General features: G+C 42.0%; 2 protein-coding genes across 3 annotated transcripts; one reads left to right on the top strand and one right to left on the bottom strand.

Moving 5' to 3' along the window:
• Nucleotides 1–55: 55 nt before the first annotated feature.
• arsk (arylsulfatase family, member K) lies at nucleotides 56–4212 on the bottom strand. The gene is made up of 8 exons (XM_026187181.2): nucleotides 3957–4212; nucleotides 3620–3749; nucleotides 3366–3525; nucleotides 2844–3129; nucleotides 2574–2745; nucleotides 2016–2240; nucleotides 1414–1629; nucleotides 56–1112 (listed from the first exon to the last, which is right to left on the bottom strand). The coding sequence occupies exons 1-8, from the start codon at nucleotides 4143–4145 to the stop codon at nucleotides 841–843; spliced, it is 1650 nt and encodes a 549-aa protein (XP_026042966.2). The 5' UTR covers nucleotides 4146–4212; the 3' UTR covers nucleotides 56–840.
• Nucleotides 4213–5634: 1422 nt separating this feature from the next.
• arrdc3a (arrestin domain containing 3a) lies at nucleotides 5635–11356 on the top strand. Of its 2 annotated transcripts, none has more exons than XM_026187183.2 (8): nucleotides 5635–6137; nucleotides 8007–8088; nucleotides 8209–8356; nucleotides 8656–8758; nucleotides 8919–9175; nucleotides 9788–9944; nucleotides 10043–10185; nucleotides 10284–11356. In XM_026187183.2, the coding sequence occupies exons 1-8, from the start codon at nucleotides 5858–5860 to the stop codon at nucleotides 10350–10352; spliced, it is 1239 nt and encodes a 412-aa protein (XP_026042968.1). In that variant the 5' UTR covers nucleotides 5635–5857; the 3' UTR covers nucleotides 10353–11356. The 2 variants fall into 2 exon arrangements, with proteins under 2 accessions (XP_026042968.1, XP_026042969.1); XM_026187184.2 differs by having other exon boundaries at nucleotides 5637–6137; nucleotides 7936–8088.
• The last annotated feature ends 826 nt before the right edge of the window (nucleotides 11357–12182 follow it).

Below are 12182 nucleotides of genomic sequence, written 5' to 3'. Positions count from 1 at the left end.
ATTGCACGTGTACAGTGAAATTGGATATTATATTATCAGTGCACACATCTGAAAATGACTTACAAAAAAGTCCAAAATTTATATAGATATATAAAGAGCACAAAAATACCTTAAAATTCACCATAAAAACTTTCTAAAAAGGTAAAGTAAACTGTACATCATGCCACTGATACAACATGTTTTACATTCTGTGGGTAAACACTACACAGATGATTCTCTTAGAAAAACATGCACAGTCCTAACAGCATTTAGTTTTTGGAGGAAAATTATTTATTCCTTGTGTTTGTTCTGAAACTTCAGGGCAGCAGTTCAGACAGAAGGGGGGGGGGGGGGGTCCCAGCTGCATAGGGTAAGAGACAAGGTACACTCTGAACACCAGTATGTCTTTTTGTGTAGGCACAACACAAAAAGGAGACAACCATTCACAATCACATTCAAACTTAATAGCAAATAAACCGATCTGCATTAACTGAATGTCTTTGGACTGTGCAAATTGTCATCTGGGCTATGGACAATAATTAATTATAACTGATACTTTGGTTTAAATTACATAAATCACATACATTTAAATTACAGAAGTAATTTACACTACATTACAAAGAAAATCATGTAAAGTCCCTGAAACACTGGTGGAAATTTGTATGAAGGGGACGATGTCAGAGATGTAGACTGAAGTGTGTCATACTGTGAGCCTAGGACATCTGTAGGTTATCAATCACTGTAACCACTGCAGTACTAACATGAGACACCGCAGAACAGATCAACGACTTACACAAAGATCCAAACTTTATCAAAGTGCAATTTCAATTTGTTCTACTAGTTATTAGACATAAAATATCACTAATAGCCATAGAGCCACTTGTCAATGGCTCTCTCATTGGCTAATGCATCTTTTTGCCAATCCACATGCCACCGGAGGTTACCAATGACTTGACTATAGTTTCTCCCTAAGCTAAGGCGCCATGCACCGAATGCTTTTTTATTGTAGACGTGAACAGCTTCAGACACTTTTGGATAGTCCACGATGCTACGCAACTGCTTCTCCAGATGTGCTTGCACATCTGGGAATTTGTGAACCACATTGTGAAGTTCATCCTTGTCCAGTGTGAGATCTGCAAAAGAAAAGCAGGAGAAAAACAATTAAAGGACACTGTTACACCCCTCTGCAGCCCCTAATTGGCCACACCTAGTCAGGTGTGGATAAAAGCACACCTGAGGCGGACTTTCGAGAAACTCACTAGTTTTTGCCTTGATGGCACCAGCCATTTTACCTGCTATGCCAATTTAAGATAAAACCTCTTCTCACTAACACTCTGGTATTCGTCTCCTTTTTTATGTTGCGGCTTTTGAGCCGGGTCGTAACAGACACATACGAAGACAAGCTGAAGTTAGCGTCAGAAGCTTTAGGCTCACCAAAGAGTTGCACGGAAACACTCAGGCCATCGGCGTACGTGATGTATTTCCACTGATCACTTCGCAGCATGTAAGTAGAGGCGTTGACGTTACAACCATGATATTCGCTGAATGCCCAGGCTCTCTGCTGTTGGTTAGAAAAAGCAATAGATGTGGACAGCAGAGGAAGGAGGGACTGGCCACTTAGATTCCCTACTGCTGAAATCCCAGCAATCTCTGCAAAATATAAAAATGTGTCACAACATTCGATTTGAAATAATCAAATCAATATTTACCACCGCTTTCATGCTGTTTTTATAGACAGTAGTCAAACAGCAGTGGCAGCACTGAAAAAAAAGGCAGGAGGCTGAGCTGAGCACAGGTCAACTGGTTTGGAGACAAGATCAGAGAGGCAAGGCTGAGACGGTTTGGACATGTGCAGAGTGGATAAATGGAACAAAAGATCTCAAAGATGGAGAAAAAGAGGAAGACCACAGAGAAGCTTTGCGCATGTAGTGAAGAAGGACATGCAGAGGGCTGGTGTGAAAGAGGAGGATGTTAGGGAGAGGGTGACATGAGGCAGATGATCCACAACATCCTATGTTGTCTGTCTGCCTCCTTACCCAGCACAGTGGGATAGAGATCAACCAAAGATACAAGCTGGTTGACCTGCTGGCCAGAGATGAGCCCAGGCCCCATGATGAGAAGGGGAACGTGGGAGCTTCCTTCAAACATCGACATCTTATAGAACTGCCGGTGCTCCATGGCCAGCTCCCCATGGTCAGCCGTAAATATCACGACTGTGTTGTTAAGCACGCCGGTCTCTCTCAATGCAGAAATCACTTGACCTGGTGAGACAGAGCATGTGGAAGATGGAGTAAGAGCCAATCCATTTTGGGATTTTCTGTGAATTCAATCAAAAACTTTATTCAAACAGCAGAGAAAAGATAGCAGTGCCACAGACAGTGTGTCTGTGAGGTTCATATGCTTTAACTCTCCACTTTTAAATCTTGTAAAAATGATGGTTTGTATCTTTTTTTTTCTACACTGCATTTGTAAGCTCAAAGAAAACACCATTCCAGGCATGTTTGGTTTTTTTCTTTAAGATCTCAAAACCATCGTTTCAGTCCAAAATAGCAGCTGTGAGACCAGAATGTAGCGAATTACTGCTGTCAACTAACCCAGCATGGCATCGGTTTCGGCGCACATGGCGTAATAGAAGGCCCGAATGCTTTTGACTTCATCGTCGGTAAAAACACCGCTGCAGTTTTTGGTGAAGGTGGAGTAGTAGTCAACAGGGTGCATGGCAGCCAAAGGCAACCATTTGGGAACAGAGATGAGGTCAGAATTCACCTGTGCGTAAGAAAAAAAAACAAAAATTCGTTTCACTCAGGGATTTTTTTTTTTGACACAAAGTGCAATAAAAAAAAACAGAGACGGAAAAAGCATGCCTTTGTGAGCCAGTATGGTGACGTACGGAAGGTGGATCCCCCTGCAGTCTGCCCCAGGGATTCAGTCTTATACGGGTGAGGTAAATTGAGGCCAAGGTAAAGAGCGAAAGGCTCGGGTGTGGTGGACGCAGCTGTCTGGTGGATCCACTGCGTGGCCTTATCTGTGTTTTCCCAGTCTTTGCTCATGATCTTTACAGTTGACTTGTTCCCAACAAGTTCAGAAACAGGCCGGCCCTCTTGGCGCAGGAGGAACTGGACGTCTCGTGTCCATGCCTCAACTCGATTACTGCAACACATGTACAAAAACAGGAAGTGGAAAAATGTGAAAGGCACTGTTTGGAAACAAATGCAAATGCACGCAGACAGTCTGTTACTGCCACTAGCATTTTTCGTTGTGTGATTGTGTGTGTGTGTGTGTCTGTGCATAATATTAATTTGGGGGGAAAAAATAAGAAGAGGAAAGCGAAAGTGTTTTCCTACTGAGACCATGCTACACGTTAAACCTTACATTTACAACAGTACCTGACAGAGTGAGCCCCAGATGTATAATCCAGCTTGCCTATCATCTTGGTACGATACCCATTCTCCTTCAGCAAATCCATCCACGTGGTTGTGTTTGCATCTAAGCACTTGTAGTTGTTCCACGACTGAGTGAGGTGAACATACTGACCGCTCCACATTGCTGAGAGCAAAGTTTAAGCAGCTGAATTACAACATGCAATTTTAAAAGAAAGTCAAAGTAGATTTTTTTTCTAGAGGGCAAATATGTCGCTTACCTGCTCTGGAAGGGCAGCAGATGGGCGAGTTGGTGTAAGCATTAAGAAAGGTGGAGCCGAGCTGCCTGAGATAGTTTGTATATGGCAATTGTACAAGTTTGCTGCCAGGGTCAAAGGACAATCGACCATCCTCAAGAGACACAAAAAGTCATATGGGGATCAAGATACACAGATGCAAGTTGTACATGAAGATAACAAGGAAATATTCAACCACAAAATATAAAGCATCTCTGCAATGCTGTTGAATTTTGATGGACAATACAGCTTTCTCATTCTGTTTTAACCTATTAAGAGTAACTATCTAGTAATAAAGCACTGAAATTTAAGTCATACTTACAAATGCATCACTCATCACCATCACAATGTTGGGTTTGGATGCTTTCTGGCAAATACTTTGACCACATTGCTGAGAAAGGAAAATGAAACCCAGCACTATTATGTTCATGACAGCTTCGTGTCCTCCTGAAGTTATAGACGTGAAAGAAAAGACCCGTCGGAAAAGCATTCGACTTTTATTAGTGGGCATCACAAAGTTCCTGCTCGCCTACAAGCGCCTCAGCCTGATATGTTGTACACATCCCGGTTACGCTTTCAAAATAAGAGGTTTCATTTTTGTTGACGTTCTAACATGCATTAAAAACTGACTATTTATGCAAATATCACCGTTTAAGCGGAAAAAATTTTAAAAACAAATATTTAACATAAATCACACCTACTGTCAGTAATTCTAACACCAGCAGGAGATGAGAAGAACTTAGCAGCAAGAACACAAATAATATCAAAACCAATCTTACCTTAGCCTGTCATTACAAAATGCCAACTGTAGAGGGCAGCATTTATCTAAGCATAAAAAGAGCAAATTCGCACCACTCCAAACCCCTAATTAGATAAGGAAAAGATGTGTGGATGGAACTCTTAATCAAATACAATCTGTGTTTAATTAATTAGCGCCAATCTTTACTGTAGATCTAATTACGGAACATGGACACGGAGACATATCGCAATTTCTGTGTAACTAACTATAACTGTAAAGGCTCTCGGAAAGATGGCTCTAGGTAGCATAACATTACAAAATGTTATCTTATGCCCTGTAATTATCACTGAATTGAAATCAGAAGTGATGTCATTGGCCCTAACTAGCTGTTGGTTGAACCAACAGTAAGTTGCAGTGACGTTCAACAGGTGATACTGCCGCCCACGCTGGGAACAACGACCGCCGCGAGGTGGCGTCTTGATCCTCAGAGTTGTTTATCTTTAAACTAGGACTTCAGCACAAGGATGATGTCTGCCGTGCCGTGGATTCATTTAATCTTTCCACAAAATAATAAGTTTGATTTACATGCGAATATATAAGAAGCTGGCTGATACATTCACCTTAGATCCCCAGGCTAAACACTATGAAACAATTCATACTATTGACAGTGCTGCAGGCATCATCCAACAAAATCGAGCTCTTCTTATTTTTGGTGATTGTGCACAGATGCAGACGCTGCAGTAAATCTGATAATGTGAAACTATTTGTGTGGATTACATCGCAGATGTAATGTGTGTGTGCACAGAGACCAAATGCCGATGCAGGGCTGGGGTTGTAGAGCTGTAGACCTATAAGAAGATTCATAGCTGATGTATGAGCCATGAATCGTTGCTGCATCACATACCATAAAGCCAGGGCATCTGTAATTTCATTAAAATCGAGGGCCGAGAGGGTTCCATTTCTTCTCTCATTCTTTGAATCAAAAGTCTAGAAATAAGTCTGGGTGATACTTTGTTAGATCTGTTCGTATATTTTCAATAAATCGAATCAGATTTAAAGCCTCTCCTCTCGAACGATATTTTTTGGCGAACATTTCTTTGTGTAGTCTTTCAGCTGTTTGACTTTACTTATCATCTGGTTGTGTGCCACACTTGTTCCAGAAGGCGGAAGGAGGGGGCAGTGAAGCCCCGCGCATGCGCCCAGAGGTTGTTTTTCCCCACACTGGCAGTCGTTTAAAGTGCGCTGAGCTACCGGGGTTTCCTTGTCTGACTGGGACTAGCGAGCAGATAGGCAGATGATAACAGCATCAGTTGCTGTTACTAGATCTCAATGAACTGCCCTCGAAGAAGCCACTGATCGTGCCTGCTGCTTTTTGCAGAGGTGGTAAACTGATCAGTGTCCGGAAAAACGGCTCTATGAGATATTTCTTCATTGAGTCTTTTCTTTTTTTTAGTATTTCAAGGTCTGTGTAGCCTCTTTCCACCATGGTGCTAGGAAAGGTAAAGAGCTTCACAGTAAGCTATGACTGTCTCAATGACAGCAATGTCCCCGTTTTCTCGAGCGGGGACTGCGTCTCAGGGAGGGTGATCATCGAAGTCACCGGAGAAATCCGCGTGAAATCTCTCAAAATCCACGCGAAAGGATTTGCAAAAGTTCGTTGGACTGAATCGAGAAATGCTGGATCCAACACTGCCTACACGCAAAACTACACAGAAGAAGTGGAATATCTGAACCACAAAGACATCCTAATCGGACACGAGAGAGGTGAGGACTTGTTTTTTGATTTTATTTTCCTGCAGAAGTTCTTGCTTCTCACTTGACCTGATGGGTGAGATGCTCTTAGTGGCCTCGGGCTCAATGAAAGGTGTAGCTGAAGGATAACAAGAGTGATAGACACGATTAAAAAGTTGACCAACTTTCATAATGCTGCATTTTCTGACGGCGCTTGTATGTATGATGTTTTTACGCTCGTAACATACAGCTCCGTGGTTGCTTGTTTGTGTCAAGGTGTCAGAATGAATGACAGCAGCTCTGCTCGATGTATTTAACGTCCAGCGTAAGATTGGTTTTGTTTTTGCTTCTCTTTATTAGGCCCAGAGAAATAAAGCAGTGTTTAGAGTCTCTGTAAGTGTATTTCATTGCAGAACCACATCTTAAAGAGTGTTTCTTTGTAGCTTTTCTTAAGTTTCCCCCTATTGTTCAAAGCGGTTCAATCCTGTTCAGAAAACTGGACCGGGAGAGGCGGGGTAAAGACGCAAGCCCCTACCTCCGGCTGCCTGCCATTGGCTGCGATGTTCATCTGTGGCTGATGACATCATTACCCTGCAGACAGAAAATTCTGCAACTTTTCGGTGAAGGGGAAAAAAAGCTGTAAAATGTAGCTACCAGATGAAAGTACGTGCGGTTTGAAACGTATAAGGAGCTGCAGTGCTTGATACTTTGTTCCTATACTTATCCCTATGGTTAAACCCTTGGTAAACGTGTATTCTGCTAGGCGAAATGTTGTCTTGTTATAGGTGTGTTTAGCAGTCTAACTGTGCTTAACCAACGGTCATTTCTGTACTTTTATTTAGTGCACTTTTTAGTGCAAAAAAGGGGGAGGAAACCCAGACAGTTAAGGAAGGTAACATTTATACCGTTACGATAATAATAATAATGAAAACTATATACTAGCTCAGCCCTTAAGCAAACATGATAACTCATAAAATGATAGCGATAAAAAAAATAATTTTAATAAAATCGAAAGATTGTCGTTTAAAGTGGAGAAATTGCTGCAGTTTTTGTTCGGAGTATGCTCTTTGATACGTTGTTGCTGTGTAGTAGGTAGGTCGGTACTGCGGTGTCGCACAGTGAATGCGTAATGAAGGCTGGGTGGCTGTGGGAAGCTGCTCGCTCCGGTTTAGGCCGGTCTCCTCCTGCTGGAGTCTGCCGTTTGAGTGACAGCTCTGCACTTGTTTACCACACGGCTGCTGCTGCTGCTTGGAGGGAGGGAGGGAGTGCTGAGCTGGCAGAAGCGCACCCTAGCTCTTTACAAAAATCACTCTTTGTGTTTTAACTGAAAAATATATATTCATGTATTTTTAAAAAAGAAAAAAAAAAGAAAATGCAGTTCGAATTGTACAACCCTGTCCAAAACTACATTTCATTCTTCTGCTAGGCAGTGAAATTCTAAGTTTCCTGTACTTGTGCCCGATTTTTTTTTAAATGTAGTATTTATTTATTTTTAAAGCGCAGATTTAAGATTTTTGTCGAACCTCCACACAGCCCATAATAGCCTCAATGTATTAGCATCATACATTGGATCTCTTTGATTCACTTCATTGTTCTTGGGAATAACACTAGAAGAAAGAAGGAAGGGAAAAGGACTCAGTTTCTGACACCATCAAACAATCAACTTCTTTTACTTTCCTCTAAATATTGGTGTACTGTTTATCTCTCAATACATTAACATAAGTTTTAAATCGGCCAGATATTATAGTAAATTCCTTTTTATTCTCTTTTTTCTCCCCCACCCTGTGTTTTTTTTTTTTTGTTTTGTTTTTTTTTCTGGTATGACTTTCAGATGCCTTCGTAGAGCATTTTACGCAGGTATGGTATATATGTGTTTGGACTATTGTCCTCCTTGTTTTTCAGACGATGATAACTCGGAGGAAGGACTCACCACTATCCATTCAGGAAGACATGAGTATGCATTCAGCCTTGAGCTTCCACAGACGTAAGTGTTTCATAAATATTAGGAGACTTGCAGTTATTTTATTTTGGGGGGTTTTTTTTGGCTGTACTGTGATTATAACATTATTTCTCCCTTCTCTCCTGCTCTGCTCTTTTCCTGCAGACCTCTGGCTACCTCTTTCGAAGGGAAACATGGCAGCGTGCGCTATTGGGTAAAGGCAGAACTCCACAGGCCATGGCTCCTACCCATGAAGACCAAGAAAGAATTTACAGTCTTTGAGCACATTGACATCAACACTCCATTATTGCTGGTAAGCTTACGACTCAATTCACTTGACCAGTGAATGAGCCTGTTAGCTGGTGATGGCACTGAATGAAGGAAATAAAAACGTAGTATGAGTCACTTAGGGCATAATTTTCCTAATTATGGGGAATTTCAGCAGGTTACACTGTAGACACCCTGAATCATGGAAAAATAAATACAGAACAAGTGTTGAAAACATTTGGCTGCTATTTATTGTTATAACTATGGAGTAGCTGGTGTTTGATTATCAATCTAGCTTTTATTGTGGCAAAAAATAATGTCTTTATTTTTCCCCACCTTCCCCAGTCACCACAGGCCGGCACAAAAGATAAGACACTTTGCTGTTGGTTCTGCACCTCAGGTCCTATTTCCCTAAGTGCCAAAATTGAGAGGAAAGGATACACCCCAGGTAAGAATAAGTGAATAATTAATGACTTTCTTAGCTATCTCGTAACCAGATAAGTAAGTGGAAGTCCCTGCAGCTTCTGCATTGATTATCAAAAACACACCTGATAAATAAATGTAGATAAACTTCAGCTAACTTGCTTCCTGTCCTTTTAACTCTGTAGGGGAGTCAATCCAGATTTTTGCTGAGATCGAGAACTGCTCATCACGCATGGTCGTGCCAAAGGCGGCCATCTACCAGACTCAGACCTTCTACGCCAAAGGGAAGATGAAGGATGTCAAGCAGCTGGTGGCTAACCTGCGGGGAGAATCTCTGTCCTCGGGCAAAACGGAGACGTGGAACGGAAAGATGCTGAAGATCCCGCCAGTCTCCCCCTCCATCCTGGACTGCAGCATTATCAGAGTGGAGTACTCTCTCATGGTGAGCACAATAATGAGGCGTTTAGATCACTTTCACATAATCTTTCAGTGTATATCCAGATATTGTAGATTTGGAAACACAAGTCTTGCTACTTCCAGTACACTCCCCTGACCTTACCACCACCACATTATTACTTGTTTTAAGTGCCATTCTGTTGTAGAAGTTATATTTCCTACTAAGTCAATATCTCTTCTGGTAAAGCACCTGGCTGACTCAGCTCACATTGCCAAAACTAGGCCTTGGATTGCACCAGTTGTTATCTCCACATGCAGCTAAGAGCATTAGCCCAGAATATCTGTGGCAGCACCTGCCATCAGGGTGCTTATACCTGCTTTACACCATGAACAGAAATGCTAGGTTGCTTATACCTTTTGTAAGCAACTGATCTCATGACAGTGACCTACATATTGTCAAACTAATGCCTAACCCAGTCCTGGTTCGAGTACTTCTGAGAAGATATAGGAGCCATTTCATTTTATGCTGACTGCTCAGCTCCAGAGCCTTTTATTAGACTGATCATAGCCCTTTTACATTTTTTATAACCCTGTATGACATGTTGTTTTATTTTTTGCATATGCTAAACGGTTGTGGTGTTCTTATGTCTGTGCTCAGGTGTATGTAGACATACCTGGAGCGATCAACCTGTCCCTGAACCTGCCTCTTGTCATCGGAACCATCCCTCTTCACCCATTTGGTTCCCGCACCTCCAGCGTCAGCAGCCAGTGCAGCATGAGCTGGCTGGGCATGGGTCTGCCTGAAAGGCCGGAAGGTACGTTTGATCTCATTGTCATGAAGCATCTTTTTCTATTTTAATCAAGGGATCGTAATCGCAAGAATGCTGAAGTGTTGTTTCGTCTTCATTTGCAGCTCCTCCAAGCTACGCTGAAATTGTGACGGAAGAGCAGAGACAGAGCTGTCTGGATGTCCCAGCAGCCCGCGAGGAGCTGGACGGACCTCTCTTTGCCTATATTCACGAATTCCGCTTCCAGCCCCCTCCCCTGTACTCTGAGGTAAGCACCAAATGGCAAATGACCTTCCTTTAGAGTCTCAAAAACAGTTTGTTTCCTTGAATAAACACCTTTTTTCCCCCTCTTTTCCCCCATTCTAGATTGATCCTAACCCAGATCATGCCAGCCGTACAGAGGAGCGCAGACTTGATGCTTGCCCATCACGCTGAGGATATCCCAGCAATTCCCCTGAGATGTTTGGGGAAACTCAAAGAAGCCTAGCTGTAAGGCTCAGCTTTGATTATTTTCTCAGCTGACAGCATTTACAAAATGCTGTTGACAATAAGAGGAAAAACAAGAATATCCAACCAAAAAAACCCAAACAAAAACGAGTGAGTCAGGTTGGACGAATCTGTTCCTGCCTTCCCTCAGCAAGAGAAATGGGAGTCACCAGTTCCGGGTGTCTTTCCTTTCCTGTGTCAGCTTGCTGAGGGTGACATATGTACAGATGAACATGTATCCATTCTGTATGCGAAGAGGGCGGGGTAAAAAAAAAAAAAAAGACCCTCTAGTAGCGCGAGCCCTGGTGATGGTATTGACAACGACAATGACGATGACGAGGAAGAACCGCCACGGCTCAGCCTGCCAAGCTCCTCTTCACCCCTGACTCTTCTGTACCTGTGGCACATAAGGACTTAGCTCCTCTCACAAAGGACAGAACTTGTCATGTCCGTTCATCAGCAGAACTCACCTTAAGGAAATGGGATGAAGAGAAAAAGGTGTCACCACCATAGTCCTGAAAGTAAGCTTTCAGCAGCAGCATCAGTCATCAAAAAAAAGCAAATACTAGGTCCTTCTGCCTCATTTATGGATTTGTTTTGCACATCTTGTTCTTTACTTGAGTTGTGTGGCTCTGTTTAATGAGAGTTTAAAAAATAATCACTAATAGTTTAGTTTCAGCCTTGCAACCCACCAGACTATGAGACTATGAGACTGAAATCTGCATCACTCTGAGTATCGCTGAGAGTAGGATTTGTTTTAAAAAAGCAAAAGCAAAACGAAGACTGAAAAGTACAAGAACAATGCACTGAAATTGTTTAAGTTGTTTAAGAATTTTCATTTTCTTGTGACTAACAACAACCAGACAGTACTTGTACAACAGACTTAATCTTTATGTGGAAGCTTTCTTCTTTTCTCTCTTTTTTTTTAAACTACATTGCCTCCTAAGCTTGAATCTGTGGTTTCCCTCCTTGTTATTCTGTTCTCGTATTCGCTCCAGTCACAGAAAAGCTTGCAACAATTTTAGCTTCGTGGTGGCTCTGGATTTGGACTAGCAGGGTTGCAGACTTTTGCCACTCAATTTGAAGCTGACGGGAAAAGCGCTTGCTTGCGTGGGTGTGTGTATAATTTGTGTGTGTGTGTGTGTGTGTGAGACATAAAGTGGTGCCCTATTGAGGGACTCACCCTAATTGTTTGCAGCCCCTCTACTCCTAATCTCAGGGCAAGCCAGGCTTGCATAACTGCCCGACTAGCACTGTCTCAGGTGGTCTTCTCACTTGTTAAAAGGAGGAAAAAGAGAGAGAGAAGATAAAGTTTTGAGGTTTTTGTTTTAATTGCACTGCTTAGAAAAAATAATGAAGTTTTTGTTCACTACCAAAACGAGAGGCAGACCTGCAGAGGAGCGAGGCAGCTTTTTCTTTTTGAGACGAATCACATTCCCTTTATGTCCTGCTGCACTTTCCCACTTCATCCATTACAGACTTTACCAGACCAGTGAAGCCAGGATGCTAATTCCAAAAAAAGAAGAAAAGATAGAAAAATATTTTTGAAATAAGAAAGTAAATTCAGCACAAATGAAATGCTGGGAATGTTGCTAAACTTCTGTTCATGCTGGTCAGAGCAAGTAGTAGTAGTCGTAGCAGTAGTAGTAGTAAATTGAAATGAGTAATACATTGGTTTCCTAACTCATTCATGATAAAAGACCAGCTGTAACAGAGGTTCAGCATATTCAGGAAAAGATGACAAGCAGCACTTTAAAAAAGAAAGGAAAAAAAACACAA

This window comes from Astatotilapia calliptera, chromosome 12 (genome assembly GCF_964374335.1).
Source record: "Astatotilapia calliptera chromosome 12, fAstCal68.1, whole genome shotgun sequence".
Taxonomy (NCBI): Eukaryota; Metazoa; Chordata; class Actinopteri; order Cichliformes; family Cichlidae; genus Astatotilapia; species Astatotilapia calliptera.
Note: the sequence above shows the minus strand (reverse complement) of the source record. Positions and strands in the feature narration are given on the sequence as shown.